The 27,845-nt window shown below is 41.9% G+C and overlaps 1 protein-coding gene and 8 non-coding genes across 10 annotated transcripts in view; all 9 read right to left on the bottom strand.

Annotated features, from left to right (window-relative positions):
- Positions 1-1,164: 1,164 nt before the first annotated feature.
- Positions 1,165-1,237, bottom strand: trnak-cuu (transfer RNA lysine (anticodon CUU)). The gene has a single exon. It is a non-coding gene; the product is annotated as a tRNA-Lys (tRNA).
- Positions 1,238-1,514: 277 nt separating this feature from the next.
- trnal-caa (transfer RNA leucine (anticodon CAA)) lies at positions 1,515-1,626 on the bottom strand. The gene is made up of 2 exons: positions 1,589-1,626; positions 1,515-1,560 (listed from the first exon to the last, which is right to left on the bottom strand). It is a non-coding gene; the product is annotated as a tRNA-Leu (tRNA).
- A 1,075-nt stretch (positions 1,627-2,701) lies between these two features.
- On the bottom strand, positions 2,702-2,774 carry trnak-cuu (transfer RNA lysine (anticodon CUU)). The gene has a single exon. It is a non-coding gene; the product is annotated as a tRNA-Lys (tRNA).
- A 189-nt stretch (positions 2,775-2,963) lies between these two features.
- Positions 2,964-3,075, bottom strand: trnal-caa (transfer RNA leucine (anticodon CAA)). The gene is made up of 2 exons: positions 3,038-3,075; positions 2,964-3,009 (listed from the first exon to the last, which is right to left on the bottom strand). It is a non-coding gene; the product is annotated as a tRNA-Leu (tRNA).
- Positions 3,076-4,207: 1,132 nt separating this feature from the next.
- On the bottom strand, positions 4,208-4,280 carry trnak-cuu (transfer RNA lysine (anticodon CUU)). Its single transcript has one exon. It is a non-coding gene; the product is annotated as a tRNA-Lys (tRNA).
- Positions 4,281-4,537: 257 nt separating this feature from the next.
- trnal-caa (transfer RNA leucine (anticodon CAA)) lies at positions 4,538-4,649 on the bottom strand. The gene is made up of 2 exons: positions 4,612-4,649; positions 4,538-4,583 (listed from the first exon to the last, which is right to left on the bottom strand). It is a non-coding gene; the product is annotated as a tRNA-Leu (tRNA).
- A 1,129-nt stretch (positions 4,650-5,778) lies between these two features.
- On the bottom strand, positions 5,779-5,851 carry trnak-cuu (transfer RNA lysine (anticodon CUU)). The gene has a single exon. It is a non-coding gene; the product is annotated as a tRNA-Lys (tRNA).
- Positions 5,852-6,019: 168 nt separating this feature from the next.
- trnal-caa (transfer RNA leucine (anticodon CAA)) lies at positions 6,020-6,131 on the bottom strand. The gene is made up of 2 exons: positions 6,094-6,131; positions 6,020-6,065 (listed from the first exon to the last, which is right to left on the bottom strand). It is a non-coding gene; the product is annotated as a tRNA-Leu (tRNA).
- An 8,096-nt stretch (positions 6,132-14,227) lies between these two features.
- Positions 14,228-27,845, bottom strand: part of LOC125882781 (ELKS/Rab6-interacting/CAST family member 1-like) — a 215,688-nt gene continuing 202,070 nt past the window's right edge. For both annotated transcript variants that reach the window (XM_049566635.1, XM_049566636.1), the window contains one exon: positions 14,228-15,027. In XM_049566635.1, the coding sequence (XP_049422592.1) occupies positions 14,890-15,027 (138 nt within the window). In that variant the 3' untranslated portion in view covers positions 14,228-14,889. The remainder of the gene's footprint in view (positions 15,028-27,845) is intronic.

The raw sequence follows: 27,845 nt of genomic DNA, 5'->3' as shown, positions 1-27,845 counted from the left end.
GTTTCAAGTTGGGCCGCTGTTTGTTTTGGTCTCAGCTCTGCCTCCCTCCGCTCTCTGTTTTCTCTTTCTCTCCATCACCCTCTCCTTCTTTTTCTTTGCAGTCATGTGTGATGTGATGTGTGATGATTGAAACCACATCTACCCAAAGCCAACGCAGGCCCTCCCCACTTCCTCTGCAGTCACTCAAGTTTTATTTCTCCTCCTGGTCTCTCATGTGTCTCAGTCCTCCACTATATAGTATACAGCATGTACAGTATATATGGAGAGACTGTATGTAGATAGAGTTTTAAACACGCACATGTTCAGACATTATCTCAAGGACATCTGGGTTTTTGTGTTGTGGATCACCGGTATCAGCAGGATCTTATCAATGCTCCATCTCTGCAAAGAAGGTGTGTGTGTGTGTGTGTGTGTGTGTGTGATAATGGCTCAAACTGTAACCTACAATGGCTTTTAACTGCATACGGCCAATCAACAGTTACACAGTGATGGTGAAACCACATAAAAACTGTAGTTTACCAAATGACTAGCTGCTTCAAAATGACAAGTAGTTAGACCAGTGGTTCCCAACTGGTCCAGCCTCAGGGTCCAGATGTCTCCATAGTCATTAGTTCGAGGTCCACACAGTTTAATACATTCAGTGTCACACTTGCGTTTGGCCATGTCGTTGAGCTAGTTTGCCATCTCTGTCAAGTAGCTGTCAGTCAGTCACTCTATAGCAGAAAGCGGTACTTAATAATAATTAACGGAAATTCACTGTACTTAAAAATAAAGTGTGCTTTTTTACAAACTTGACACGTTAGCAAGTCACTTGCAGTCGATTCAGATTGGGACGGCGACCCATTTGTGGACTGTGACCCACCGAGTTAGACTACATCTTAACTACTCTCAAAAACCTTTAGCCCGTCAAAGTAAAACTATTCTCAAAAATAGTTCAGGTGAATTCAGTCTGGACATAAAAGTTACATGTAAACAGAGGTTACGTACAGGTTTACAGACTATAGGAGTTGGAAAATCTATAGTGACATCCAAAGTACTGCAATCACTGTGAAAGGGACCAAGACACTGCTGACACATGTCCAACATATCCATATGACAGTGATAAGATGGCTGATCATTGCTCTTCATCTGTACAGCCCATTCATGCTCAGATTAAAACTCCATCGCCCAACGTGGGGCTCGAACCCACGACCCTGAGATTAAGAGTCTCATGCTCTACCGACTGAGCTAGCCGGGCTACATTTGATAGAAAAATGCATCAAATTTCGGAGCTGCATTCATTCCAGTGTGTTTAGAACTCTCACCATGTTGGATTTCCAAAATGTTGTTGGATTTGTTTTGTTGCTGACACAGTCTGCTACTTGACAATCAGCTCATCTGAGTAGCCAAGTCGTTGTGCAGTTCATTTTTTCTACATTCTCATGATCGTATAGGCCTCATGTATATTCACACAGGAAAAATGAGAGACATTTGCCTCACCAAACTAAAGGAATGAAACCTGCAGGTAAAACCTATGTCAGGAGTGGGATTTGAACCCACGCCTCCATTCGGAGACCAGAAGTCCCTTTCACTCAGGAAGGAGTCAACCCTTGAGTCTGGCGCCTTAGACCACTCGGCCATCCTGACAAGGGACTACCTCAAAACACACAACAGAGAAAGACACAAACAATCAAAAAGCTAACAGTAATATGTCCTACCATGTCCTGAAGGTGCTGTATGTGACTCTGGAGAAAGATAGTTGATGGTTGAGTCTCATTATCAAGTTGTTAAATACTGACACTTTGGGTTTCGTGGTTCAGTCTGACTACCAACCCAATGCGTCTGTATTTGACAACCTGTTAATGAGTCTCAGCAATCAACGATCTTTCTCCAGAGTTAGAAAGAGCTCCTTTAAAAGCACCTTTGGAAATCTGGCTCTACATTAAGTGTCTGTCTCTGTGATAGCTTGATCTCATATAAAAGCTCATCACTGATATAAAAGTAGTTAAACCTCATCTTAACTAATCTCAACAATCTTAAGCTTGTCAAAGTAAAAAGTAGTTCAGCTACATCCAGACTACATCACAGGAAATGATCACAATCTGAGTCTGCAGTGTCATATTGTAAGTGCTATATCGTAGGAAACAGGACTTGCTTGCGTCCAGTTGCCTACGATATAGCACTTAGGATTACCATGACCTGGATGACTGAGAATCTTCACCGACAAATAAATCTCATATTGTTACATGAAAGTCCAACTGAACTGAAACTGAATAAATTGTAGGTATGTTTGATTGAGGGACTAGGGCAGCCCAGTCCTCACCTCGGCAGCCTGATGATGTGTTTTGAGGCAGGAGTCTTCAACATTTTTCAGGCCAAGGACCCCTTAGCTGAAAGAGAGATGGAGCAGGGACCCCCGATATAAATATTGTCTAAAACTGAGTTGCCTTTGAGATAATTCTCTGAATCGAAATTCTCAACTGAAACTCTGAATTCAGTCTGGACTTACAAGTTACATGTAAATAGAACGTGCAGGTTTACAGACTATAGGAGACTTGGAAACTCTTTAGTGACATCCAAAATATTACTAATCACTGTCAAAGGGACCAAGACACTGCTGATATCTGTCCAACACATCCATATGACAGTGATAAGATGGCTGAACATTCCTCTTGACTATAATCCATTCATGCTCAGATTTAGTCTCAGATTAAAACTCCATCGCCCAACGTGGGGCTCGAACCCACGACCCTGAGATTAAGAGTCTCATGCTCTACCGACTGAGCTAGCCGGGCTACATTTGATAGAAAAACGCATCAAATTTCGGAGCTTATTTAGAATTTAGTTGTTTTCTGTGCTCTCATGACTTTGTAGGCTTCATGTACACATTCAAGGAAAACTGGTTTCACACAGAAAAAAAACAGAGATAATCTGTATCACCAAACTAAAGGAATGACAATGGCAGGTAAAAGCTATAAAACTTATGTCAGGAGTGGGATTTGAACCCACGCCTCCATTCGGAGACCAGAAGTCCCTTTCACTCAGGAAGGAGTCAACCCTTGAGTCTGGCGCCTTAGACCACTCGGCCATCCTGACAAGTGACTACCTCAAAACACAAAACAAAGAAACACACAAACAATCAAAAAGCTAACAGTAATATGTCCTACCATGTTCTGAAGGTGCTGACTGTGACACTGGAGAAAGATAGTTGATGGTTGAGTCTCATTATCAAGTCGTTAAATACTGACACTTTGGGTTTCGTGGTTCAGTCTGACTACCAACCCAATGCGTCTGTATTTGACAACTTGGTAATGAGTCTCAGCAATCAACGATCTTTCTCCAGAGTTAGAAAGAGCTCCTTTAAAAGCACCTTTGGAAATCTGGCTCTACATTAAGTGTCTGTCTCTGTGATAGATTAACCTCATATGGGGTGTCGGTGGCTTAGTGGGAGAGCAGGTGCCCCACATACAAGGCTGCCGCAGCGGCCCAGGCTCGAGTCTGGCCTGTGGCCCTTCGCTGCATGTCATCCCCCTTCACGCTTACCTGTTCTGTCCATTAAAGGCAAAATGGCCCAAAACAATATCTTAAAAAAAAGATTGATCTCATATAAAAGCTCATCACTGATATAAAAGTAGTTAAACCTCATCTTAACTAATCTCAACAATATTAAGCTTGTCAAAGTGAAACTATTCTCAAAAGTAGTTCAGCTACATCCAGACTACATCACAGGAAATGATCACAATCTGAGTCTGCAGTCTTATGTTATTACACAGAAATCCAACGAAACTGACACTGAATAAATTGTAGGTATGTTTGATTGAGGGACTAGGGCAGCCCAGTCCTCACCTCGGAAGTCTGATGATGTGTTTTGAGGCAGGAGTCTTCAACATTTTTCAGGCCAAGGACCCCTTTGCTGAAAGAAAGACAGAGCAGAGATCCCCTACTACATATATTGTATAAAACTGAGTTGCCTTTGAGATAATTCTCTGAATCGAAACTCTCAGCTGAAACTACAGCATGTAAGCAGAAGTTACAGGTCTACAGACTATAGGAGACTTGGAAAATCTATAGCGACATCCAAAGTACTACAAATCATTGTCAAGGGGGCCAAGATACTGCAGTTTTATGTACAAGACAACCACTTGAAAGTGATTTTATAACTGAACACTTCTCTTTGTCTGTACAGTAATACTTTCATGTTCAGATGAAGTTTCAGTTAAAGCTCCATCGCCCAACGTGGGGCTCGAACCCACGACCCTGAGATTAAGAGTCTCATGCTCTACCGACTGAGCTAGCCAGGCTGTTTTGATAGGAAAATGCATCAAATTTCGGAGCTGCATTCATTCGAATGTGTTTAGAACTCTCGCCATGTTGGATTTCCAAAATATTGTTGACAATATTTTCAATCAGCTCATCTGAGTAGCCAAGTCGTTGTGCAGTTCATTTTTCAGTTTTCTACATTCTCATGATTGTACAGGCCTCATGTATATTCACACAGGAAAAATGAGAGACATTTGCCTCACCAAACTAAAGGAATGAAACCTGCAGGTAAAACCTATGTGAGGAGTGGGATTTGAACCCACGCCTCCATTTGGAGACCAGAAGTCCCTTTCACTCAGGAAGGAGTCAACCCTTGAGTCTGGCGCCTTAGACCACTCGGCCATCCTGACAAGGGACTACCTCAAAACACAGAACACAAAACAGAGAAAGACACAAACAATCAAAAAGCTAACAGTAATATGTCCTACCATGTCCTGAAGGTGCTGTATGTGACTCTGGAGAAAGATAGTTGATGGTTGAGTCTCATTATCAAGTTGTTAAATACTGACACTTTGGGTTTCGTGGTTCAGTCTGACTACCAACCCAATGCGTCTATATTTGACAACCTGTTAATGAGTCTCAGCAATCAACGATCTTTCTCCAGAGTTAGAAAGAGCTCCTTTAAAAGCACCTTTGGAAATCTGGCTCTACATTAAGTGTCTGTCTCTGTGATAGCTTGATCTCATATAAAAGCTCATCACTGATATAAAAGTAGTTAAACCTCATCTTAACTAATCTCAACAATCTTAAGCTTGTCAAAGTAAAAAGTAGTTCAGCTACATCCAGACTACATCACAGGAAATGATCACAATCTGAGTCTGCAGTCTCATGTTATTACACAGAAATCCAACTGAAACGGGGCGTCGGTGGCTTAGAGGTAGAGCAGACGCTCCATGTACAAGGCTGTTGCCACATTGGCTGGGGTTTGACTCCAGCCTGTGGCCCTTTGCTGCATGTCTGTCCCTCTCTCTCTCCCCTCCCTTCATGCTTGTCTGTCCTATCAAATAAAGGCTAAAAATGCCCCCAAAAAAAGAAATCCAACTGAACTGACACTGAATAAATTGTAGGTATGTTTTAATTAGGGACTAGGGCAGCCCAGTTCTCATTTCAGCAGTCTGATGATGTGTTTTGAGGCAGGAGTCTTCAACATTTTTCATGCCAAGGACCCCTTTGCTGAAAGAAAGACAGAGCAGAGATCCCCTACTACATATATTGTCTAAAACTGAGTTGCCCTAATGCCCTTGAGATAATTCTCTCAGCTGAAACTACAGCATGTAAGCAGAAGTTACAGGTCTACAGACTATAGGAGACTTGGAAAATCTATAGCGACATCCAAAGTACTACAAATCATTGTCAAGGGGGCCAAGATACTGCAGTTTTATGTCCAAGACAACCACTTGAAAGTGATTTTATAACTGAACACTTCTCTTTGTACAGTAACACTTTCAGGTTTAGATGAAGTTTCAATTAAAGTGCCTTCGCCCAACGTGGGGCTCGAACCCACGACCCTGAGATTAAGAGTCTCATGCTCTACCGACTGAGCTAGCCGGGCTATGTTAATGGTCAAATTCATCAAATTTCAACACTGCATTAATTCCTACGTGTTTAGAAATCTAATCAAGTTGGATTGCCTCCCTGATAGATTGAAATGGATTCATCAGTTGATTGATGGATGAAAAAAGCAACGATATCTGTATCACCAAACTGGTGGGAAAATATGTGTCAGGAGTGGGATTTGAACGCACGCCTCCATTTGGAGACCAGAAGTCCCTTTAACTCAGGAAGGAGTCAACCCTTGAGTCTGGCACCTTAGACCACTCGGCCATCCTGACAACTGAAAGCCTACAGTACAAAACAGAATCAAACATACAAACAACCAAAAAGCCAAGTGTAATATGTCCTATCATGTCCTTTTTTATTCTTTAACTGAATGCCACTAGTAAAAAACATGCTTTAGCATCTTTCGACTGGACAATGGACAAACAAAGGGTTTATTTTCAGTGAGCACGTAGGTTTGGACTAGGCCTTCGTCTACATCTTAGACTTTGTTTTACGGAAATATATGACACACGTCCTCCTTTAAAACATATCTTTGGTGTTGAGACATGCAGTAGCATGCATAGTTCTTGTGCTGAAAGACGCTCTAAGCTCTATGAGTTACAGCAGAGACCAGAAGATAAAATGATGTCTGGCGCTCAGTGGGTTGTGTCTCCACTCTTTCCTATCTATCTCTCCCTCCCTCTCCTTCTCTTTCTGCATCACATAAATCAGGCAGTCATACAAGCGTATCTCTTCCTCCTCCTCTTTCGCGCTCCGTCCGTCCCTTCTGTCTCCCTCCACTGGCTTTTATTAGGACAGTAGATGGAGAAAGCAGAACGGGATCCTTCCAGGTATATACGGACGCGCTGAGCAAAGCGTTGCCATATGTGAAGGTAAACACCGGCACATATGTTACATTTACAGACTGTCAGTGAGCTGCCTCTCATGTGTTTTATTGTGTGAGAAACAGAGCGACCCCTAATAGCCTGATGATGTTTTTACTCTGCTTGGAAATTCTTTGAATCAGAGGTCGGGTTGAGGTCGAGGTTCAAGGTCAGTCCAGCTGGGTAGGTCTGTTGAAGCAGATTTTCTAGTTGGATGAACGCATTACACTGAGCTGCTGCCATATGCAAGATACACACATTAAGGAAGTGTGTGTGTCAGGAACTTTCTGCAGACACTTTCCTGTGTCAGCTACATTCACCCTCATAACACAGACATGCACAAACTCTGCCTTTTTTGTCCTAAAGTCTTTCCTCATCTTCATTAGAGCATATTTAGCACCAAAAGTTTCAAAGTCACTGAGCAAAGTCAAGTTTAACCTCCTGAGACCCTGTTTCCTCATATGACGACATCACATTTTGGCTTTATTTGACCTTATTCTTCATTCTGCTTAACTCAGATCTGTCGTCCTCATTTGTGGACATTTTTTGACCCATCTAGTGGCCCTGGCTTAGCACTGAGAAGATGATCAAACATGTAAAAACAAGATGGCAGCCATCTCTGCCAAGTCAGTCTGCAGCCGATCCCAACACAAAAGCGGACAAGGTCCAAAACCTGATCACATTGTATGGTTGGAACTTCTTTATTTATGATTAATAATGTTTATAGTTTGATACGGCAACAAATTTGACCAATTTTAGCAACAGTAACAAGCTAACACGCTGTTAATTAGGAAGTACTTGTTTGAAGACATTGGGACTTTATCGTCGTCTTGTTTAAGGGCTTTGGGCCTTGATTATTGTCTGGTCGGAGGACACTGAGACTTGATTAACATCTGGTTTGAGGACACTGGGACAATGTACTTGTTGGAGGACACTGGGCCTCGATTACTGTCTGGTTTGAGGACACTGGGACAATGTACTTGTTGGAGGACACCGGGCCTCGATTACTGTCTGGTTTGAGGACACTGGGACTTGATTATGGTCTGGTTTGAGGACACTGGGACTTGATTATGGTCTGGTTTGAGGACACTGGGACTTATCGTCTTGTTGGAGGACACTGGGCCTCGATTATGGTCTGGTTTGAGGACACTGGGCCTCGATTATTGTCTGGTCTGAGGACACTGGGACTTGATTATGGTCTGGTTTGAGGACACTGGGACTTGATTATGGTCTGGTTTGAGGACACTGGGACTTATCGTCTTGTTGGAGGACACTGGGCCTCGATTATTGTCTGGTTTGAGGACACTGGGACTTGATTACTGTCTGCTTTGAGGACACTGGGACTCGATTATGGTCTGGTTTGAGGACACTGGGCCTCGATTATGGTCTGGTTTGAGGATACTGGGACTTGATTACTGTCTGGTTTGAGGACACTGGGACTCGATTATGGTCTGGTTTGAGGACACTGGGACTTATCGTCTTGTTGGAGGACACTGGGCCTCGATTATTGTCTGGTTTGAGGACACTGGGACTTATCGTCTTGTTGGTGGACACTGGGCCTCGATTATTGTCTGGTTTGAGGATACTGGGACTCGATTATGGTCTGGTTTGAGGACACTGGGACTTGATTACTGTCTGGTTTGAGGATACTGGGACTCGATTATGGTCTGGTTTGAGGACACTGGGACTTGATTACTGTCTGGTTTGAGGATACTGGGACTCGATTATGGTCTGGTTTGAGGATACTGGGACTTGATTACTGTCTGGTTTGAGGACACTGGGACTCGATTATGGTCTGGTTTGAGGATACTGGGACTTGATTATGGTCTGGTTTGAGGACACAGGGACTCGATTATGGTCTGGTTTGTGGACACTGGGACTTATCGTTTTGTTGGAGGACACTGGGCCTCGATTATTGTCTGGTTTGAGGATACTGGGACTTGATTACTGTCTGGTTTGAGGACACTGGGACTCGATTATGGTCTGGTTTGAGGATACTGGGACTTGATTACTGTCTGGTTTGAGGACACTGGGACTTGATTATGGTCTGGTTTGAGGACACTGGGACTTGATTAACATCTGGTTGGAGGACACTGGGCCTTGACTGTCATCTGGTTTGAGGACACTGGGCCTCAATTATCGTCTGGTTGAAGGAAACTAGGACTTGATTAACATCTGGTTGGAGGACATTGGGCCTTGACTATCGTCTGGTTTGAAGACACTGGGCCTTGACTATTGTCTGGTTGGAGGACACTGGAACTTGACTATCGTCTGGTTGGAGGACACTGGGACTTGATTAACATCTGGTTGGAGGACACTGGGCCTTTACTATCATCTGGTTGGAGAACACTGGGCCTTGACTATCGTCTGGTTTGAGGACACTGGGCCTTGATTATCATCTGGTTTGAGGACACTGGGCCTTGACTATCGTCTGGTTGGAGGACACTGGGCCTTGATTATCGTCTGGTTTGAGGACACTGGGACTTGATTATGGTCTGGTTTGAGGACACTGGGACTTATCGTCTTGTTGGAGGACACTGGGCCTTGACTATCGTCTGGTTTGAGGACACTGGGCCTGACTATCATCTGGTTGGAGGACACTGGGACTTTGATTACTGTCTGGTTTGAGGATACTGGGACTTGATTACGGTCTGGTTTGAGGACACTGGGACTTGATTATGGTCTGGTTTGAGGACATTGGGACTTGATTAACATCTGGTTGGAGGACACTGGGCTTTGACTGTCATCTGGTTTGAGGACACTGGGCCTCAATTATCGTCTGGTTGAAGGAAACTAGGACTTGATTAACATCTGGTTGGAGGACATTGGGCCTTGACTATTGTCTGGTTTGAAGACACTGGGCCTTGACTATTGTCTGGTTGGAGGACACTGGAACTTGACTATCGTCTGGTTGGAGGACACTGGGCCTTTACTATCGTCTGGTTGGAGGACACTGGGCCTTGACTATCGTCTGGTTTGAGGACACTGGGCCTTGATTATCATCTGGTTTGAGGACACTGGGCCTTGACTATCGTCTGGTTGGAGGACACTGGGCCTTGATTATCGTCTGGTTTGAGGACACTGGGACTTGATTAACATCTGGTTGGAGGACACTGGGCCTTGACTATCGTCTGGTTGGAGGACACTGGGCCTTGATTATCGTCTGGTTGGAGGACACTGGGCCTTGACTATCGTCTGGTTGGAGGACACTGGGCCTGACTATCATCTGGTTGGAGGACACTGGGCCTTGACTATCGTCTGGTTTGAGGACACTGGGCCTGACTATCATCTGGTTTGAGGACACTGGGCCTTGACTATCGTCTGGTTGGAGGACACTGGGACTTTATTAACATCTGGCTGGAGGACACTGAGACTTGACTATCGTCTGGTTGGAGGACACTGGGACTTTATTAACATCTGGCTGGAGGACACTGGGACTTGACTATCGTCTGGTTGGAGGACACTGGGACACTGGGACTGGTCCTACTGGCTTGAGGACACTGGGACTTGATTAACATCTGGCTTGAGGACACTGGGACTTGATTAACATCTGGTTTGAGGACACTGGGACTTGATTAACACCTGGTTTGAGGACATTGGGACTTTACTATTGTCTTGTTTGAGGACATTGGGACATCATTATCATTGACAATATTTAGGTTTTTATACTTATCAGGTCCTACTGTACCCAAATAACTAGGAGAAATTAAAAATGCAAACTTAACAAAAGTTCGGGTCTCAGGAGGTTAAAACTCTCCACAATATTAATTTGAGTCCAAGCTAAAACACATTTTTGGAAGAGTTGTTGGACATTAAAGACAGTAGTAATGGTGTGGCAGGACTGTGTGTGTATGTGAAGAAGTGGAACAGGATGAGGCCTGGCCTATGGAATAATGTCGTTATTGTGGGCGGACAGGAAAATAAACCACTGGTGACATGATAAGAAGCCCAGTATAGAGAGGGAGATAAAGAGAAGCAGGGAGTCAAAAGGAAAGGAGAGGTCAGGAAAAGTAGAACTGAAATGAGAGGAAAGATGTTCCTGTCTCTGTCTTCATCATTTGTTCTCAATTAATCTAAACAGATCAGTCCTGGTGTCTCTCACATATCCAACAGTCACAACTGTGCGAAGGTGTTTGTGAGTGAGGATTAATCAGAGGGGTGACTAGACGATTATACTTTTCAAAAATCTTTTTATGGTTTTCCTCAATCTTTTTTTCTTTGCAGATCCATTTTAAAGGTACAGTTTACCCTCAAATCAAAAATACATGTTTTTCCTCTTACCTGTAGCGCTATTTGTCAGTCTCGACTGTTTTGCTGTGGGTTGCAGAGTGTTGGAGATATCGGCCGTAAAGATGTCTGTCTTTTTTTGAATATAACAGAACTACACCAATCAAAAATTAAATGCAACTTTGCTGTTTAGTTCATATTTTTCAACTCAGGTTTAACTGAAAGACCTAAGACCTTTTCCATGTGCTCAATAGAAATATTAATTAAAATCCATGTTAGTGAGCGTCTCTTCTTTTCCAAGACAATCCATCCACTTGACAGGTGTGGCAAATCAAGCTGCTCATTGAACAGCATCGTTACTACACAGGTGTACGTTGGGATGGTCACAGTGAAAGGCCACTCTAAAATGTGCAGTTTGATCACACAACACAATGACACAGACGTCACAAATTTTGAGGGAGCGTGTCATTGGCCCGCCAGAGCTGTTGCCTATGAACTGAATGTTCATTTCACTACCATAAGACATCTCCTATGTCGTTTCTGTGAACTTGGCAGTACATCTAACCAGCCTCCCAGGTTACGATGACAAACTGCTGTTGTGTCAATACCCTGACGAGGACAATGAGCATACAGATAAATATTCCTCAGACACCTTCTGATAGTTTGTGCAGATATTCTTCAGTTGTGCAAACTAAGTGTTGCATCAGGTGTACAGGTGGCTGGTCTTACACAATCTTGAGTAGTTGGATGTGGAGGTCCGGAGCTTGTGTGGTTACACGTGGTCTTTGGTTGTCAGGCTGGTTGGGCATTCCAAGGCACACTGTGTAGTAACGACGCTTTTCAATCAGCATCCTGATTTGCGACACCTGTCAGGTGGAGGGATTAGGTTCGTTCGAGATGAGCCAGGCCTGCGCAGATTCGAATTGTAGAGATTAAGATTGTATTTGTCTGACCTGAAGGTTTATTCTGTGAACAGAAAACATGTTGTGTGACTGATGCTGAAAACAAACTGATATATGGGTCTGATCACTTTTTTAATGAATTGACATCATTACAGACAGGATGTAAATGTGTCTGTGACTTCCTGTACAGACTGAAGGCTGCTGGAAACTGTCAGGAAACTGTCCGACTTCACCGCAGCTTTTTGTCACCGCCCCCCGCTGTGGTCGCCTGCTCTCGTCTACTTTTCAGGCGAGGCGCAGTTCATCTCGAACGAGCCTATTATCTTGGAAAAGGAGAAGTGCTCACTAAGATGGATTTTAACAAATTTGCAACCAAAGTTTGAGAGAAACGTCTTGAATCTTTAACTTAAACTTGTGAAAAATGGGGGAGAAAAACATAACTATTTAAATTTTTGTTCAGGATAGATGGCACTCAGCTTGTGGTGCTCAAAGTACCAAAAAATACATTTGAAAAACTCAACAGCAATGTCTCTTTCCAGAAATCATGACCCGGTTACTCAAGATAATCCACAGAACTTGCTGTGAGCAGTTTCATGTAGGAACTGTTTTCTTTCAATTGAACTACATCCGCCAACCAAATCACTGGGCAGAAGGAAACGTGCATCTACTCATGGATGACAGGCTCATGCTTTTGACAGTGCGAGATATAAACATTAATGACATCCTCCTCAGCTGAGCTGTAACATTAGACAGCTGGGTGGTGGGTGGTGCTGGGTGTAGATACACGCTTCCTTCTGTGTGGTGATACGGTTGGTGGGTGTTGTTTGGCAGAGAGAAAACAGTTGCTACTTGAAACTGCTCACAACAAGTCTGTGGATTATCTTAGTTAACTGAGTCATGATTTCTGGAAAGAGACATTGCTGTTGAGTTTTTCAGTTGTATTTTTTTGCCGCTTTGAGCACCACAAGCTGAGTGCCATCTAGATTGGTAATAGCACTACAAGTAAGAGGAAATATACTGTATGGATTTTTAATTTGGGGTGAACTGTCCCTTTAAGAGGTCCCAAGTCAAAAAGCCTCAGCTCTCATCTGTAACACAGTTTACAGAGAAAGATGAAATGACAGATGGAGTCCTTTCACAATAAAATAAAGATAAATCAATATTTTATTCCATTCTCTCATTCTGATTTCAATCCAAGTCACAGTGACTCCCATTCATCGCCATTCCACAACATAATCAGTATAAAACAGACAACAAAATATTGGACTTACACCACAAGCTCAGATCTGATGGAGCTTCATTCCAAAATAAGAGCCTCTTGGTGTTCATTGGAGCATTTAGTAAATTCAAACTGCTTCCATTTCTCCTCATAAAACAGACGTGAAATATTTTGGAATGAAACTCATTTACACCTGTGTGATTTTTTTAATACACATCAAAGGTGCCTTCTGAAGGTGTAAAATCAGATCTGAGTGTGCAGAGTAAACCCCCATCTTTAGGCTTTGTCTCCACCAGGTATCTTCTTTTCAGGGAGCAGCGCTGGACAGCTGCATGTGGCCAGTCACGGCTGCAGCACTCACCGCAGTGTAAGAGTTTTTAAAAAACCTGTTAGTGGAGCTTTTGATTGAAACAATTCAACCCTCTGGTGCTCGGTGCTGTTAGTGTTGAAATCATGCTAAGGCTGTCAGCGCTGTGGGAAACATGCATCAGAGTGTCATTTCCACTGTAAACAACAAGAACAAGAATTCTGAGAAAACGTTCCCCCGGTGGACACAGAGCCTCGTGTAGGTGCAATACACGTTCCCGCTAACAGTCTCCTGCATACGGAACAAATCTGTGGTTACTTGCAAATCACAAAAAAAAAAGAAAAAAAAAAAAAGATTTGACACATTATGTAACATACCAACCAATACATGACAATATTTTCAATTAAACAAGATTAGTGTTTTATATATATATATTACCAAAAGCAAAAAAATATATAGCAATCATTTTATATTCCCTACCTCCCCCAGGAAAAAAAGGTGTCTCAGTAAGGGTTCAGGTTCCTCCATGTTAACTCTAAAGGGATTGTCACAAAATGGTAAGAAAGGGGATTGTCTGAACACAACCTAATGTCAGCATGGACGCCATAACTGAACATGTTAGGTTCAAAAGAAACACAGAACATCTACACTGGTGTGTTTTAATAAAGGGAGTATTGCGAGATTTATTGTGCCTTTCATCAGTAATGAGGGGAAAAAAGAAAACAGATGAAAGTGTCGTGTTCCCCTGACGAAAGCTGCGTGTCTGTTAGCTAATGTTCTCTCTTTACAATATACACAACTGTCCAGAGACGACTGCTGAAACAAACTGCAAGTTGGGACGTTTCATCAGAAAAAAAAAAAAAAGAAAAAAAAAGAAATGGAGAAAAAAGTTTAAAAGATAGCAGCAAATGATGTAAAGAATCAAAGGCAGCTGAAATAAACACACTTTTGTATCTGAACCAATCAAATAACAATGTGGTAACAGTGTGTAAGTCTGGCATCAGAAACAAACCTGGCAAGCACCGCTCACTTTCACCCTGTTCAGACAGTTTGAAAATAATTTCCATCCCTTGGTAAAATACAGCAAGTCACGATTACAAGTCTGCTGATTGCCTGCGAGGACACAAGATGGCGGCTGTGAAGTGTCACAGATGGCGAGTGCAGTGACGGCTCCTTCTGTTTCCGAGCAGTTAGGAAAATACATCTCAAAAACATCAACTACTTCCAATTAACATGCCAACAAAGCACTTTGAAAGATGAAGAATATTTCCCTCAGATGGCACCGTTAGTTTGAAATGATAGCGACTAAAGACATGGTGAAAGAATATGTTTCTGTATGAATGAGAGTGGCAGAGAAAGTCTTCATCCTGTGATTTTACTCATGTATCAGAAGGTTATGGTGGCTTGCTGGAGACCTCCGATGCTCCCATGTGTGTTGGCGTGCTTTCTGACTTTGCGTGCAAACTAATGACTGTATGTTTGTTTCTGTCAGTGTGTGTGTGCGCTCTTGTGTCAGCAGCTGTCCTCCAGAGCGTTGACCACTTGTTCCAAAATGTCGGGGCATCGGTCGGCGATCTGCTGCAGGACTTGATTGGCGTACTCCTGGAGCTCCGCCCCCTCCCTCTCACACAGCGCTAACTCTGCCTCCAACTGAGAAAGAAAGACAGAGAGGAAGAGAAGACAGATTTTCAGCGTTTTGTAAACCTGCATCTTGTGATACAGCCAACACAGTAACATGGAATTTAAAGGGACAGTTCACTCAGAAATCAAAAATCCATATTTCTCCTCTTACCTGTAGTGCTATTTATCAGTCTAGATTGTTTTAGTGTGAGTTGCAGAGTGTTAGAGATATCGGCAGTAGAGATGTCTGCCTTCTCTCCAATATAATGGAACTAGATGGCACTCAGCTTGTGGTGCTCAAAGTAACAAAAAAATACATTTGAAAAACTCAACAGCAATGTCTCTTTTCAGAAATCATGACCTGGTTACTCAAGATAATCCACAGACCTTGTTGTGAGCAGTTTCATGTAGGAACTACTTTCTTTCTACCAAACTACACCTGCCAACTGTATCACTGTGCAGAAGGAAGTGTGCATCTACTCATGGACGAGAGGCTTGTGCTCATGACAGCACAAGATGTAAACATTAATGGTGTCTTCCTCAACTGAGCTGTAACGTTAGCTAGCTCAGTGGTGCTAAGTGAGCTAGCAGTGGATGCACACTTCCTTCGGTGCTGTGATACAGTTGGTGGGTGTAATTTGGTAGAAAGAAAGTAGTTCCTACATAAAACTGAGTAATAACCAGGTTATGATTTCTGGAAAGAGACGTTGTTGAGGTCCCGTTTACACGACAACGATTTCAACTGAAAACGGTAAACTTTAGTTGCATTTTGGCCGATCGTTTACACGACAGCTGTGTTTTGGGTGCCTGAAAACGCAACATTTTGAAAACGGGTTCCAGAGTGCAATTTTTTGGAAACAGTCTCTGTTCTCATGTAAACTTGCAATATGCAGTTCCTCTGAAAATGGAGACTTTTCGCACACGCGCATTACGGTTCCAGTCACTAGGCATGCGTGAGAAAGCCGACCATCACAACAACAATGGCGGACTCCTGAGCTCTGCTTGTGCTGCTCACCCTTTTGAATTTATCAACGCTTCCCAATCACAGTGTAGATTTACTGTAGCAACTCCACCTCGTCATTCGTCCAGACAAACGTTTGTGCGGTTGCCATTTTGTTTGTTTATACATCGCCGCTCTGTCGAAGGAAGCGTAAGCGTCACACCGCCAGCTACTGGCCTGGCATGTATACTGCAGCGCTTTTGGTCATTTTTGCGGATCTGTGTGCACGCCGATTGTTATCAAAACAATGTCGTCTAAACGTGGAACTTTTTTCAAAACGATTCTGTTTTCAGTGGATCATTTTTGTGTAAACATGGCCTGAGTTTTTCAGATGTATTTTTTTGGTGCTTTGAGCACCACAAGCTGAGTGCCATCTAGTTTCATTATATTCAAGAGAAGGCAGACATCTCTACAGCCAATATCTCCAACACTCAGCAACTCACGCATCAACAATATTGACTTCTTAAGGAACAGTTCATCACCATTTTCATGTTGCGTGGTTTGTATGTAGCTGAAGCCAGGTGCTGAGCATAAAGACTGGACAGACAGAGAAACAGCTAGCCTAGCTCTGTCCAAAGGTAACAAATCGACCTGCCATGTTAAAGCTCATCAATTAAAAAGTCTTATCTTGTTTGTTTAACTGGAGTATAAAAACATCAAGTTTCGATGTAATGGGTTAAGTATCCGACTATTGCTTAACTTATACACAAAACTGTTTTTACAGTAGGCTTTTTGTACAGTTTAAACAAACATGATATATCTGTCATCTAGTGAGCTTTCAAGGTGCTGGTAGGCAACTTTTGTTCCCTTTGGACAGAACCAGGCCAGCTGTTGCTCCCTGTTTCCAGTCTTTATGCTCAGCTAAGCTATCTGACAACTGGCTGCAGCTTCATATTTAATTAACAAATATGAGTATGGTATCTACCAAGTCATCTAAGAGGATAGCAAATAAGCATATTTTCTAAAATGTAGAACTACTCCTTTATATTCCATTGTGCTATTTTCTTCCTTTTACATAAAGAGATGCAAGATGGACATAATTTTCACTTTGGCGGAGAGACAAAACTCTTCTCACAGCCCCGTGAATAATCATGAAACATGTTTAAGGTGACACACACACATGCAGACACACACATACACATATCGGACTGTAATCTGGAAACACCACAATGTAGTTCTTTCTGCCCATACAGAGTGGAACATTTCTGTGAGAGAGCTCTGATGTTATTTTCTTTGGCTGCAGCCGAGCTGAGACGTCAAACCTAACAGACTTAATGACCAATACATCTGTATCAATAAGAGCACCGCTCAAACAGTCATGTAACACAAGCCCACATTTATGTTGGTGTGTGTTTGGTGTGTGTGCGTGTGCGCGCGAGGCCTGGGTCAGATATTGGCAAGACATTTCCTCGTTAAGTCTTAACCTCTTCCCTCTGCTCTCATCTCTTCGCCAGCAAATCTCAGTGGCATTTTATATCACAGAGGCTTTATTCATGTGTAAAACTGCTGTGAGCAATAATACTGTTAATGATTAATGAAAATGTGCCCAATAAATCACACATAAATGTAGACCCTTATCCATATATTATGTTGTTACATTATTTTTGGAGAATGTAACAGTTTATTTTGCAGTGATGTGAATATATAGAAAGTTTAGGTCAGTTTTCACACATTGCTTTGGCAACACTGTGTGTAATGTTTGTATGGAATTTCAATTTGGATTTAGTACTTCTGGTTCAAGATTACACATTTGTAAAAGAGAGCTTGTGTTAAAAAACTGTGTGGACGTTTATTAAACAGGCACATTCAACTTACGACCGGGCTGCCGACCATTTTCTTATTTACAATGAAAATAGAGTGATTCATACTGAGATGTTTTTTGTACTTTGAATGTGAATAAGGTGGTAGAGTGCATAAAAAAGCATCAAAATGCAGCTTGTCCACACACAAAAAAGTGCCAACAGAGGATCACAGCAACAGAGGTCCAGGCTAAGCCCCAGACGTCCTCACATCCTAGAAACACCCATGTACACCCGACCTGTGCGGGCCTGCTGCCACTGGATTTGCTTTTTTTTTTTTTTTTTTTTTTCATTTTAATCAACATTTTATTGATGTTTGTTTGTTAACTGGCCCCTGGCCTCCTGCCATTTTGCAAAAGTGGCCACTGGGCAAAGCGAGCTGAGTATCCCTGGTCTAATGAAAGATGTTTTCAAGTCATTTGGGGGAATGTAGGATGTGTTTTGAAGCTTGGCCCATTGTGGGGAATAAAAGTCAGGACATCATGGATCTACTAACTCAACTTTGATCATTCATTTTAAAGTCTGCCTCATTAAAAATATGCACTTAATGGAAGTGGAAAAACTGAGGGATATACCTTTAATGTCAATATGTATTTAATGACTTATCAATATTCATTCATTCATTAATTTTCTTTAACCACTTATCCTGTTGGGGGTTGTGGGGGGCTGGAGCTTATCCCGGCTGACATTGGGTGAGAGGCGGGGTACACCCTGGACAGGTCACCAGACTATCACAGGGCTGACACATAGAGACAGACAACCATTCACACTCACATTCACACCTACGGACAATTTAGAGTCACCAATTAACCTGCATGTCTTTGGACTGTGGGAGGAAGCTGGAGCACCCGGAGAAAACCCACGCTGACACAGGGAGAACATGGAAACTCTTGCAGTGAGGCTACAATGCTAATCACTGCACCACTGTATGATCATGTCAATTTTGAATTTAGTATTGTAGTGTAGCTTATAGTGCAACAGAAAGTAATCAACATATACACAATAATATGTAAAACATACTTATTTTTCATGCAATAAAACAGCTTTACTTATTGAATATTTACAATATTTATGCACATCTTATGGTATGGTACACTGACATTGTATGTACTGTTTTTTTATTTCTGTATTTCATTTAAATGTTATTGTTTTAACTTCAAATTGTGCTGTTTAACTAACTTTTCCGAACAGTACGTTGAACCTAACTGCATATGAAATGTGCTTTATAAATAAAACTGCCTTGCCTATTGTTTGGAATTCTGCTTTCAGTCTGTACTGTTTTCAGATTTTCTTGATAATAGAACTCAAAACTAAAACAAACACAAGTGAGTCTTCAAATCTCCTGGACCCGCATTGCCATGGCAACGAACAGCTGGACAAGCCCTCTAATCAGAAGAAGGTGTAATTCCATGGAAACAATGTGAGGTTTTTTTTGGAGAAAGCTTGCAAAGTACTACATCCGACGTTATTTCAGTGTTTCCCACAAAATTAGTTTCTATTCGTGGTGGTGGTGCAGAGACACGGACTGTCAGTTAGCCTTCAGTCAGATCTGTCAGTTAGCCTTCAGTAATACGCTGTAGCAACTAGAAATCAGCCAAAGCAAACCCTAGCACTGGGAGTCTAATCCTGGACCTGCCGACACAAATGTTGCTAAGGCTACAACAGTGTTATGAAGCTCGGTCCGAGCCACTTTGTTTCTGTACCCTTTACAGAGCTGGGCTGTGTATTAACACCAAAATTTTTTTCATCTCATACAAAGAGACAGTTAGCTGACCCTGAGGACAATATATTTGACAGACAGTGTAGTGGTTGAGAATCTCAGATTCCACCTTTAATGTACACTGACTTGAAACCTGGTTAACAGTCATACACAGTATGCACACTGCAACAAGAGGTGGCAAGTATTTCCAAATACTACTTTTGAGAGACAGAAGGACTGATTGAGAAATTTAGAAGATTGAGGAGAGAGTTGAGATGAGGAAGAAGACAAGAAAATGAATGGAAAAGAGAGAAAAATGGAGAGAGTGAGTGAGGAGAGTATGAAGGTATGCACCACTCCGCCCTTCCCTGAGCAAGTGTGTAGGTGTGTTTGCAATATTTTATTGTCCCTATCCACAATGCCCAAACGTCCTCTGGCCAATATCATCATTTTTTGTGAAGCATAGACATATGTGGGCATATTTCCCACATGTCACTTTATGTGTTTGCAGGTAATTCAACTTAATGACTCTGCATTTTAGTTACAATCCCCCAGAAAAACACGGCAGTAAAGATAAGGCCTTAAGACGATTGAGAGGAGATAAACGGTTTAGTACGTGTCTGCTGTCTTCTGCTCTCTGACTCACTCAGCCTTGACCTACACCGCAGAGAGACACTTGAAAAAGGCGTTTAAAAATCAAGATTAAATGGGTCAGACACAGTGCTAATACTACCAGGATCATATAGAATGAAGATGCAAGCTATGAGAGATACTGTCACAGTAGTTACAGCACTATCTGCATTATTCTCACAGGTTAAAGTTGGTGATCAGAAATGTTTTAACAAGGGAATCAGAAAGGGATATTGGCTTTTATGCTGATGACATGGCCTTAGTTTGTCTTTTACAGCAAACAGACCCATCAGGTGAAGCTGCCTACCTGGCTCACACTAAGGCCATTAATGTGGCCAAGACTAAACAATTGATTATTTGCAAAAAAACAAGATATAGCCAGTTTCACTCGATGGTTAACGTGTTGAAACTGTGGAAAATTTTAAATATCTTGGTACAGTTCTGGACTCCCATGTGAGCTTCTCTGGAGATACTGAGTATGTTTTCAAGAGATGCTTACAGCAACTTTATCTATTAGCGTACCAAAGTATGGTTGAGAGTGTTTTAACATTTCACCTTCCTGTTTGGTACGGTCATCTTAACTGTACATCCAAGAATAAACTTTCTAGGACTGTGACGATGGCAAGTAAAACAGTTGGCAAGCCACAAAAGCCCTTGACCCAACTTTTTACAGAAAGGACGAGGAAGAAAGCGAGGAGTATCTTGGCAAATGGCTCCCATCCTCTCTTCAGCTAGTTCAAGCTCTTGAGCTCTGGGAGGCACTATAGAGTGTGTGTGTTTAAATGTGTTTAAGTGCTTTATAATGACTTTATATGCTTGTCTTACGGTGTTGTTGTGTGTGTTTGGTGAGCCGAAAGACAAATTTCCACCCATTGTGGACAATAAAGATATATTCTATTCTATTCTATTCTATATAATCCCAGTTAATAAAAGGTTCCCAATTGGTTTGTGACCTGGTGGTGTCCTCCTCTGTGCCCTTTTAACCTCTCTAACTCCGCCAGGACTCCCACATCCTCGCTCCTCCCCTCCTCTGTTAAATGGTATCTCCCAGGCGCACTACGTCATCAAACCACGTGATGTTTGGTATTGCCGGATTCAGGAAGCTCTCGGCTTTTCAAAAATAACATCGTTATTCTTTTATTTCTTATGTATTTCGCACCAGAGCAGCCTAAACACACAAAGTCCAAAATTGCGATGAGTGGTGACAAGTCACGTCATGCCGTTTTTTTGACGGGAAAAAGTTAAAGGATTACTCGCGATCTTATGTAGAGCCGTTAGCGGGGACTTAGCTGTTTTATAAAAGGTAAGAGTGTCACTCCTACCACTAGTTTTGGCTGAGATATACCGTCTAGAAAGTGGGATCATAACTTTCACGTTTCATATGGCTTTATTTGGTGATATTTTATGGTGTTTCTGTGTCAAAAACAACATCAGCTATCATAATCACACCTGATTTCAATACAGTACAGTGTTTGAAGCTGGCTGAGTGTTGTTTGATCATTGATAGTACTGTTTTGAAGCCGAGTGACCGACTTGTCTTTTGGAGCTCCGCCTGGATCTTTTCATGGAAAAAACACTGTAGAATGGTCATACTTTGAGCAATCTTCTTCAAATTTGAAACAAATGTTCATTGATAGTGTGCCTACAGCCCCACAGTGTCATTCACCTGTTCAGATGAAGCCACAGACAGTTATTCATCCTGAAAAACATTCTTTTATTTTTTTTTATTTTAGGCAAAATCTTCAATTTTTTTTTTACTGACTTCAGAGGCCCATTACTCTGTCTCTGTGTCACCTAGAGTGTTTCTGACACTTTCACAAGAAACTTCAGAGAGTTTTCTTTCTGGCAAGACCTCATGCATGTAGTCAGAGCGGTTCAGAAGCTACAGTCATTTTAATTTGGGTATGTCATTTTAGGCGTTTTTGCTACAAAATGGGGGTGGAGTATTAAGAGACTGAATATGTCCACAAGGTTTGAGCTCTACCTAGCCCTACTGGCACTGGACTCGTATTACCTGGGGACCTCATGGGGATTTAACCTCCCAGTGTATTTGCACAGGATAAGCAAAGGCTGTATTTTACTAAAGTAACTGACATTATCCCCCGGATATGATGCACACAGTCATTTGTAACTCCACTCTACACAACACAGAAACACTACACAGCACTACTAGCAGTGATGCACAGTGTTAACTTCCTTTTATCTGTTAAATGTGGGTTAAACAAACAGAGCTGATTCTGCCACAAATTGTCACATGTCATCCTTCTCAGGATCTTTTGAGAGTTCGCTCTTCTGATTGATTTGAGCCTGGGTATTCTGTGAACAGGTCTCCATGCTGTGTTGCTATTAGCTTCCTGCACCCAAGATGCTGTAAAAACTTTCATTAATAATTGCCAACGCAGTAAGTTTCGATCAGGAAAGAGGCAGAGAGAAAACAGAAAGCCTAAATACGATCACAAATCACAGAGATTCTGATTCACATGGGATTAATATTATCCCATGACCTCTGTGTTTGGCACATTTCACCAAATTTAGGTAATTTGCGGTGGAATTTTTACTTGACAAATTCTGGACATGGCAGTTTCTCACGGTATTAAGATCACAGATGAGCTCAGCATTTATTAGAAATTAGAGTTGTACCGATACAGATACCAGTATCACAAATATGCCTCCGATACTGCCTAAAATGCGGTATTGGGTATCGGTGAGTACAGCCTATGACCAATCCGATACCACGTAATGCCTCACGTCATTACACATACGCACACTACAGGCAAACGAAACGGAAAAGGAGCAGAGTTTCAAAAACATTCTACTGTAGCCTTTAAAATGTCTTTTTTGACCAAATTGTGTGGCTGCACTTTGACCTGTGTCTTGATCTGTGTCAACACTGGATAATAATAATAATAAAAAAAGTTTTATGGCATTCATTCTACTATTATGTATTCATTTCTTAATATTTTACATAGAGTTTTAGGGATTGAGACATACAACAATTCATATCCCATCCATTTTTATTTTACGCGCTTTATTTTATCGGATCGGTACTTGGTGTCGGCAGATACCTAAGGTTCAAGGATCGGAATTGGTATTGGGAAGGAAAAAGGGGTATCGGTACATCTCTATTAGAAATCACCAGAGGTCCCCAGGTAAAACTAGTCCTGTAAAAACAGGGCTATAGATATATTTTCCTGTGAAAGAAATACGACTTCATCTGAATCACTTTCACATCTTGAAAAAGCAAAACACTGTTTCACAAAAGGCAAAGATTAGAAAAGTCAGAAAATGTAAATAGAAATATACGTAATGCAACAATTGCTTAAATATTTTTCTTTCAATCAAGCAGAAAGATCCTGACCCCCCCAGGCTGAGAACCACTGACTTGAACTATTTATTTGACAGTGAAATTTAAACGTATAACTTCAATCTGTATGTGTGCACACACACGGTGCAGTAAGTGTCTGGACCATGAAGCAGTTCCACAAAAACCTCCTAAAAGTTTTTTTATGTTTTGTATTTTTTAGTAGATAATGTGGTTTTAAACCGAGAACATGTTGAAAACCTGGCTGACTTCTTGCCCCAATGGTTTTTATTGCAAATCTGTGTCTAACAGAGTCGCCACATCCTTAAATCACCACAATTAAGCAGGTGGGAAAAATGTTCTCATGGCTGATACGTGTGATAGCCAAAACTAGAAAAATAAGACCCAGGTTTCCACAGAAAGTAATCATAATATAATCCTCCGTCCCCACGCTGCTAAGTAATAAACTTCCTCTCTTGCTACAGTCACTCCATGGCTCATTTATGGCCTGAAGAAATTAAATCTAAACAATGTTGCATGATACAGTTTCCAGTTATGAGGTATAAGTTTGGATGTTGTGGCTCCCATGGATCACGTCTCATGTAATCACAGTGTGTGTGGTCACGGAGAAATGTAGGCGAAATTATCCAAGTGGGCAGAGAGGCAGTGTTGCCAGGTTCATGACTTCTGTAAAAGTGTGTGTGTTTGACTGTTAGTGTTTATGTCAAAGTATGTGTGTGTGTTTAGGAGATGCATTGGTGTAGGTTAGTGAGTGTGTGATACAGTGGTTTGGGTGTTTGAAATGACAGGAGTGTGTGACGCTAAAGTTGTGCAAGCTCAAGTTCTGATTTAGAGAGTGACAGAGAGGATTGTGGGAAGCAGAGAGATAGGTAGAGGGAAGGGATAAGACGGGTGTGTGTGTGTGTGTGTGTGTGTGTGTGTGTGTGTGTGTGTGTGTGTGTGTATGAGACAGAGTGAGTGGGTTTGTTGAAGATGATTTTTACTGCAGCCATTAAAGCTCCATTATCGTGATGGATCATTATCTTCCTTATCGGGGGCCTGGAGACACACACACACACACACACACACACACTCAGTCCAAACCTTGCACTTGCGCACAAACATACATGCACACACAGGTTATCAGCCTGGGAATGAGGATGAGGATGAGGTGTGTGTGTGTGTGTGTGTGTATATGTGTGTACACTGACCCCTTGACACACACTGCAGGGCTTGAACCTCTTTGCAAAGGAATGCTAATGTTTTCTAAAGAAACCATAACTCAGCAGAGAGAGATAGAGACGCAGAGATTAGCAGAGACAGAGACGGGTACAGCCACAAATATATGATCTAACTGGAGTGCATTAGTCCGTCCTGAGCAGGTCAACATCCTGCCACACACACACCCACACACGGTACAAAGTTACTTCACTACAGTTTTTACATTTACAGATGATCCTGAGGCCAGAGGTCTCTCTTTATCAGAGAACTGTCTCCGTCCACTTCACGGCGGTGCATTTTAAACAGTTAGCTTCACCTTGTTTTGACTTGTTTAAGGGGAAATGATGTAAATGAATCATGAGGTCCAGTCTCATGTCTCCATAGATCAGGGCTGCGAACAATGAGGCCCACTGACCCACTTTCACAAATAATGCAGTTACTACTTTATGTTTAGGAGCGAGTTAAGTCAGCTTAAGTAAAATACTGAGCCTGGCATTCCATTTATGAAACAAGGAGTTTTAAGAGGTAAAAGCAACCACAGAAGGTTGGATCATGAATCATAAATGACAATGGGTTTAATGGCTTCACCTTTTTACCTTTAAGTCTGAGTGTGTAATGTGTTTGTCAAATGCAACCAGCCAAACTGAGTGAATATAAAAGTCACCAAATGTAAAAAAACTATGTTTCAAAGTCATGAAAAAATAGACAGTATTCTCTGCTCTGAGACACTGGGGGTGTGACCGCTGAGTTTGATGAAGCCACGTCCACTCCTGGGAAACTGCAGTCTGTTTTAATTGCAGTACCACAATAGATGCTCCATCTGTCAGCTTTATTGGACTGGTGCAGCCATACATGTTTAAGCCACCAGAGCCAGAATCATAGTCAGAGTCAGAGGACAATGACCTGCCAGAAAATCAACCTAGTTCTTCTCAGTCTCCAACAGAAAGGTAATTTTTAGCAATTATTTCAAACAACAGCAAAACTTGACAGCTCTAGTTCTTATATAGTGTAGGGTAGGGTTGGGCATTATGCTAAGGGTTGCTTCATTGCATCGTGGAGCAGGCAGAGTTGGCCCACCAAAAGGTGCACTTTGGCCCATCATATCTTTCTAGCAATTTTCTGAAAATGTAATAAAAGAATAATAATATAAATCAGTGGTTCCAACTGGTAGGTTGCGGTCCAAAAGTGGGTTGCAGGTCCATTCTGAATGTACTGCAAGTGTCAAGTTTGTAAAAAAGACTTTATTTTGAAGTGAAATTACTTTCTGACACAGAGCTTTTATTCTTAAGTCCCTTTTCCTGCCGTATAATGAGTGACTAATGGACAGCGAACTAGCTTAGGACATGGCTGAACACAAGTATGACACTGAATGTATTAAACTGTGTGGACCTTTAACTAATGACGAAGGAGAAATCTGGACCCTGTGGCTGGACCCGTTGGGAACCACTGATATAAATCGCTGTTCATGCTGTTTTAATTTTTGTGAAGTAAATGCTACTTTTAAATATGTAAAATCCCTCATTATTAATTATTTTTTTTTATAACCTAGCAAAGCCAGCGACACAGGGTGACACTTTGCACATGAAGTCAGTTTTGCATGAGTCAGTTAGGAAAATTATGGAGAGGCAGAGACAGTGGCACATGGACAAAAGGCATTTTAATTAAGGGAATGGGATCCCAGTACCATTTTGCATCTTGACAATACTATACAGTAGGTGTTTGCTTTTGGCTCATGGCCCACTGTTAAGTTTCAGTTTTGGCCTCCAAGGGAAGACGTTTGGGCACCCTCAGTCTACTACAACAAGAAACAGAGATGCTCGGATTACACGCAGAGGGAGCATGACGTCATTCTTAGCTCAGGACGCCGTTACTCCACTATATCTTTACATAGCCCATAGATGCTTGCTGTTATAGTAATTCTCTGAATGGCGTATACAGAACCTTTAATGTACTGATTAATGAATTTATCAAAAAGGTGATGGAGCCCCCAAGTAAGAATTAATGTCAAATTTATTTCATTTTATACTTTAAGTCCTGAACTGCGAGGTTTAGAAACAAAATAACATCTTCCTACATTCCTATCCTATCCAAAACACGCCAACTACAAGTTTCATCCAATCTTAACCAGCTTTGGCACTTAAATTATTTGGATAATAATGATAATCATTACTTTTAAATATTCCAGCCTGTTTTCCAATAACTGCTTGACTGCCTGAACATAAGCAAGTAACAACTACAGTGACAGAGCAGCACTGCCTGGTGAGAAATGTGGAGGGTAAGAAAATCGAAACTGAGGTGAAAAGGTCGACTGTTTCTGCGAGAAAAACCTTTACGACAGACTGTTATTTAAAAAAAACGTGCAGAAAGACATAGGGCAAGGAGAGGATGAGGGCTAGGACACAGAAAAAGTCTGGAGGGCAAAGTTTGACCTAATATTCCTCAGCTATAGTGTGGCAAGTTGCATGAGCAAAGATATGATCAGGAGGTTTAAAAGGGCTCCAGACTCCTCAGCTGCAGCCCTGAGCGGTGCTATAGAAACACCATTATGAGTAAGAGCAAAGGGATAAAGTATAATAGGCCTATATTGGCTATTATAATCCCTGTCTCTCTTCCTGTCTCTATTTAAACCATTACAGGCTTACACTGCATGTAGACTGCTTTATAAGTTGGCCGCCTATACACTGCGCCAAGGCCAAAAGTGCCTGACTGAATGTGTGTGAATGTGTATGTGCTCTGTCGTAGTCCAGTGCAGTTGTAGTCCACGCTGCTTAAAACGCAGGCTAACGAGCTGCAGTGGGAATAGAGCTTGAGGAATTGTACCTGAAACTGCTCCTGGAGGACTTGAAAATACTGCACTCCTTTAGCGCTAACAGCTGAGGAAAAATACAAGGGAAGTGTGTGTTGCGGGCCATTCAACATCACTGGGTAATTTTATTTTAACAGGTTATTCAATCAGCCAAATTGACTGTAGGAACATATTCATATTTATAGGATCGGCCTCTGGGAGCAGTTAGTTAGCAGGGAACAGCGGATTAAAGCACAAATCTGGGAGTTCCCCCCCATCCTGTGTCTTGCTCATGAGCACTTTAGTAATGATAAAGGAAGGAGAGAAACGTGAATCTATTAGTTCAGCTCTCCAACATTCTCTCTAGCACCTATTAATGCAGGTTAAGCAGATAGAAGTGAACCTGTGACTGT

The sequence above is a fragment of the Epinephelus fuscoguttatus genome, linkage group LG22, assembly GCF_011397635.1.
Source record: "Epinephelus fuscoguttatus linkage group LG22, E.fuscoguttatus.final_Chr_v1".
In the NCBI taxonomy this organism is placed as follows: domain Eukaryota; kingdom Metazoa; phylum Chordata; class Actinopteri; order Perciformes; family Serranidae; genus Epinephelus; species Epinephelus fuscoguttatus.
Note: the sequence above shows the minus strand (reverse complement) of the source record. Positions and strands in the feature narration are given on the sequence as shown.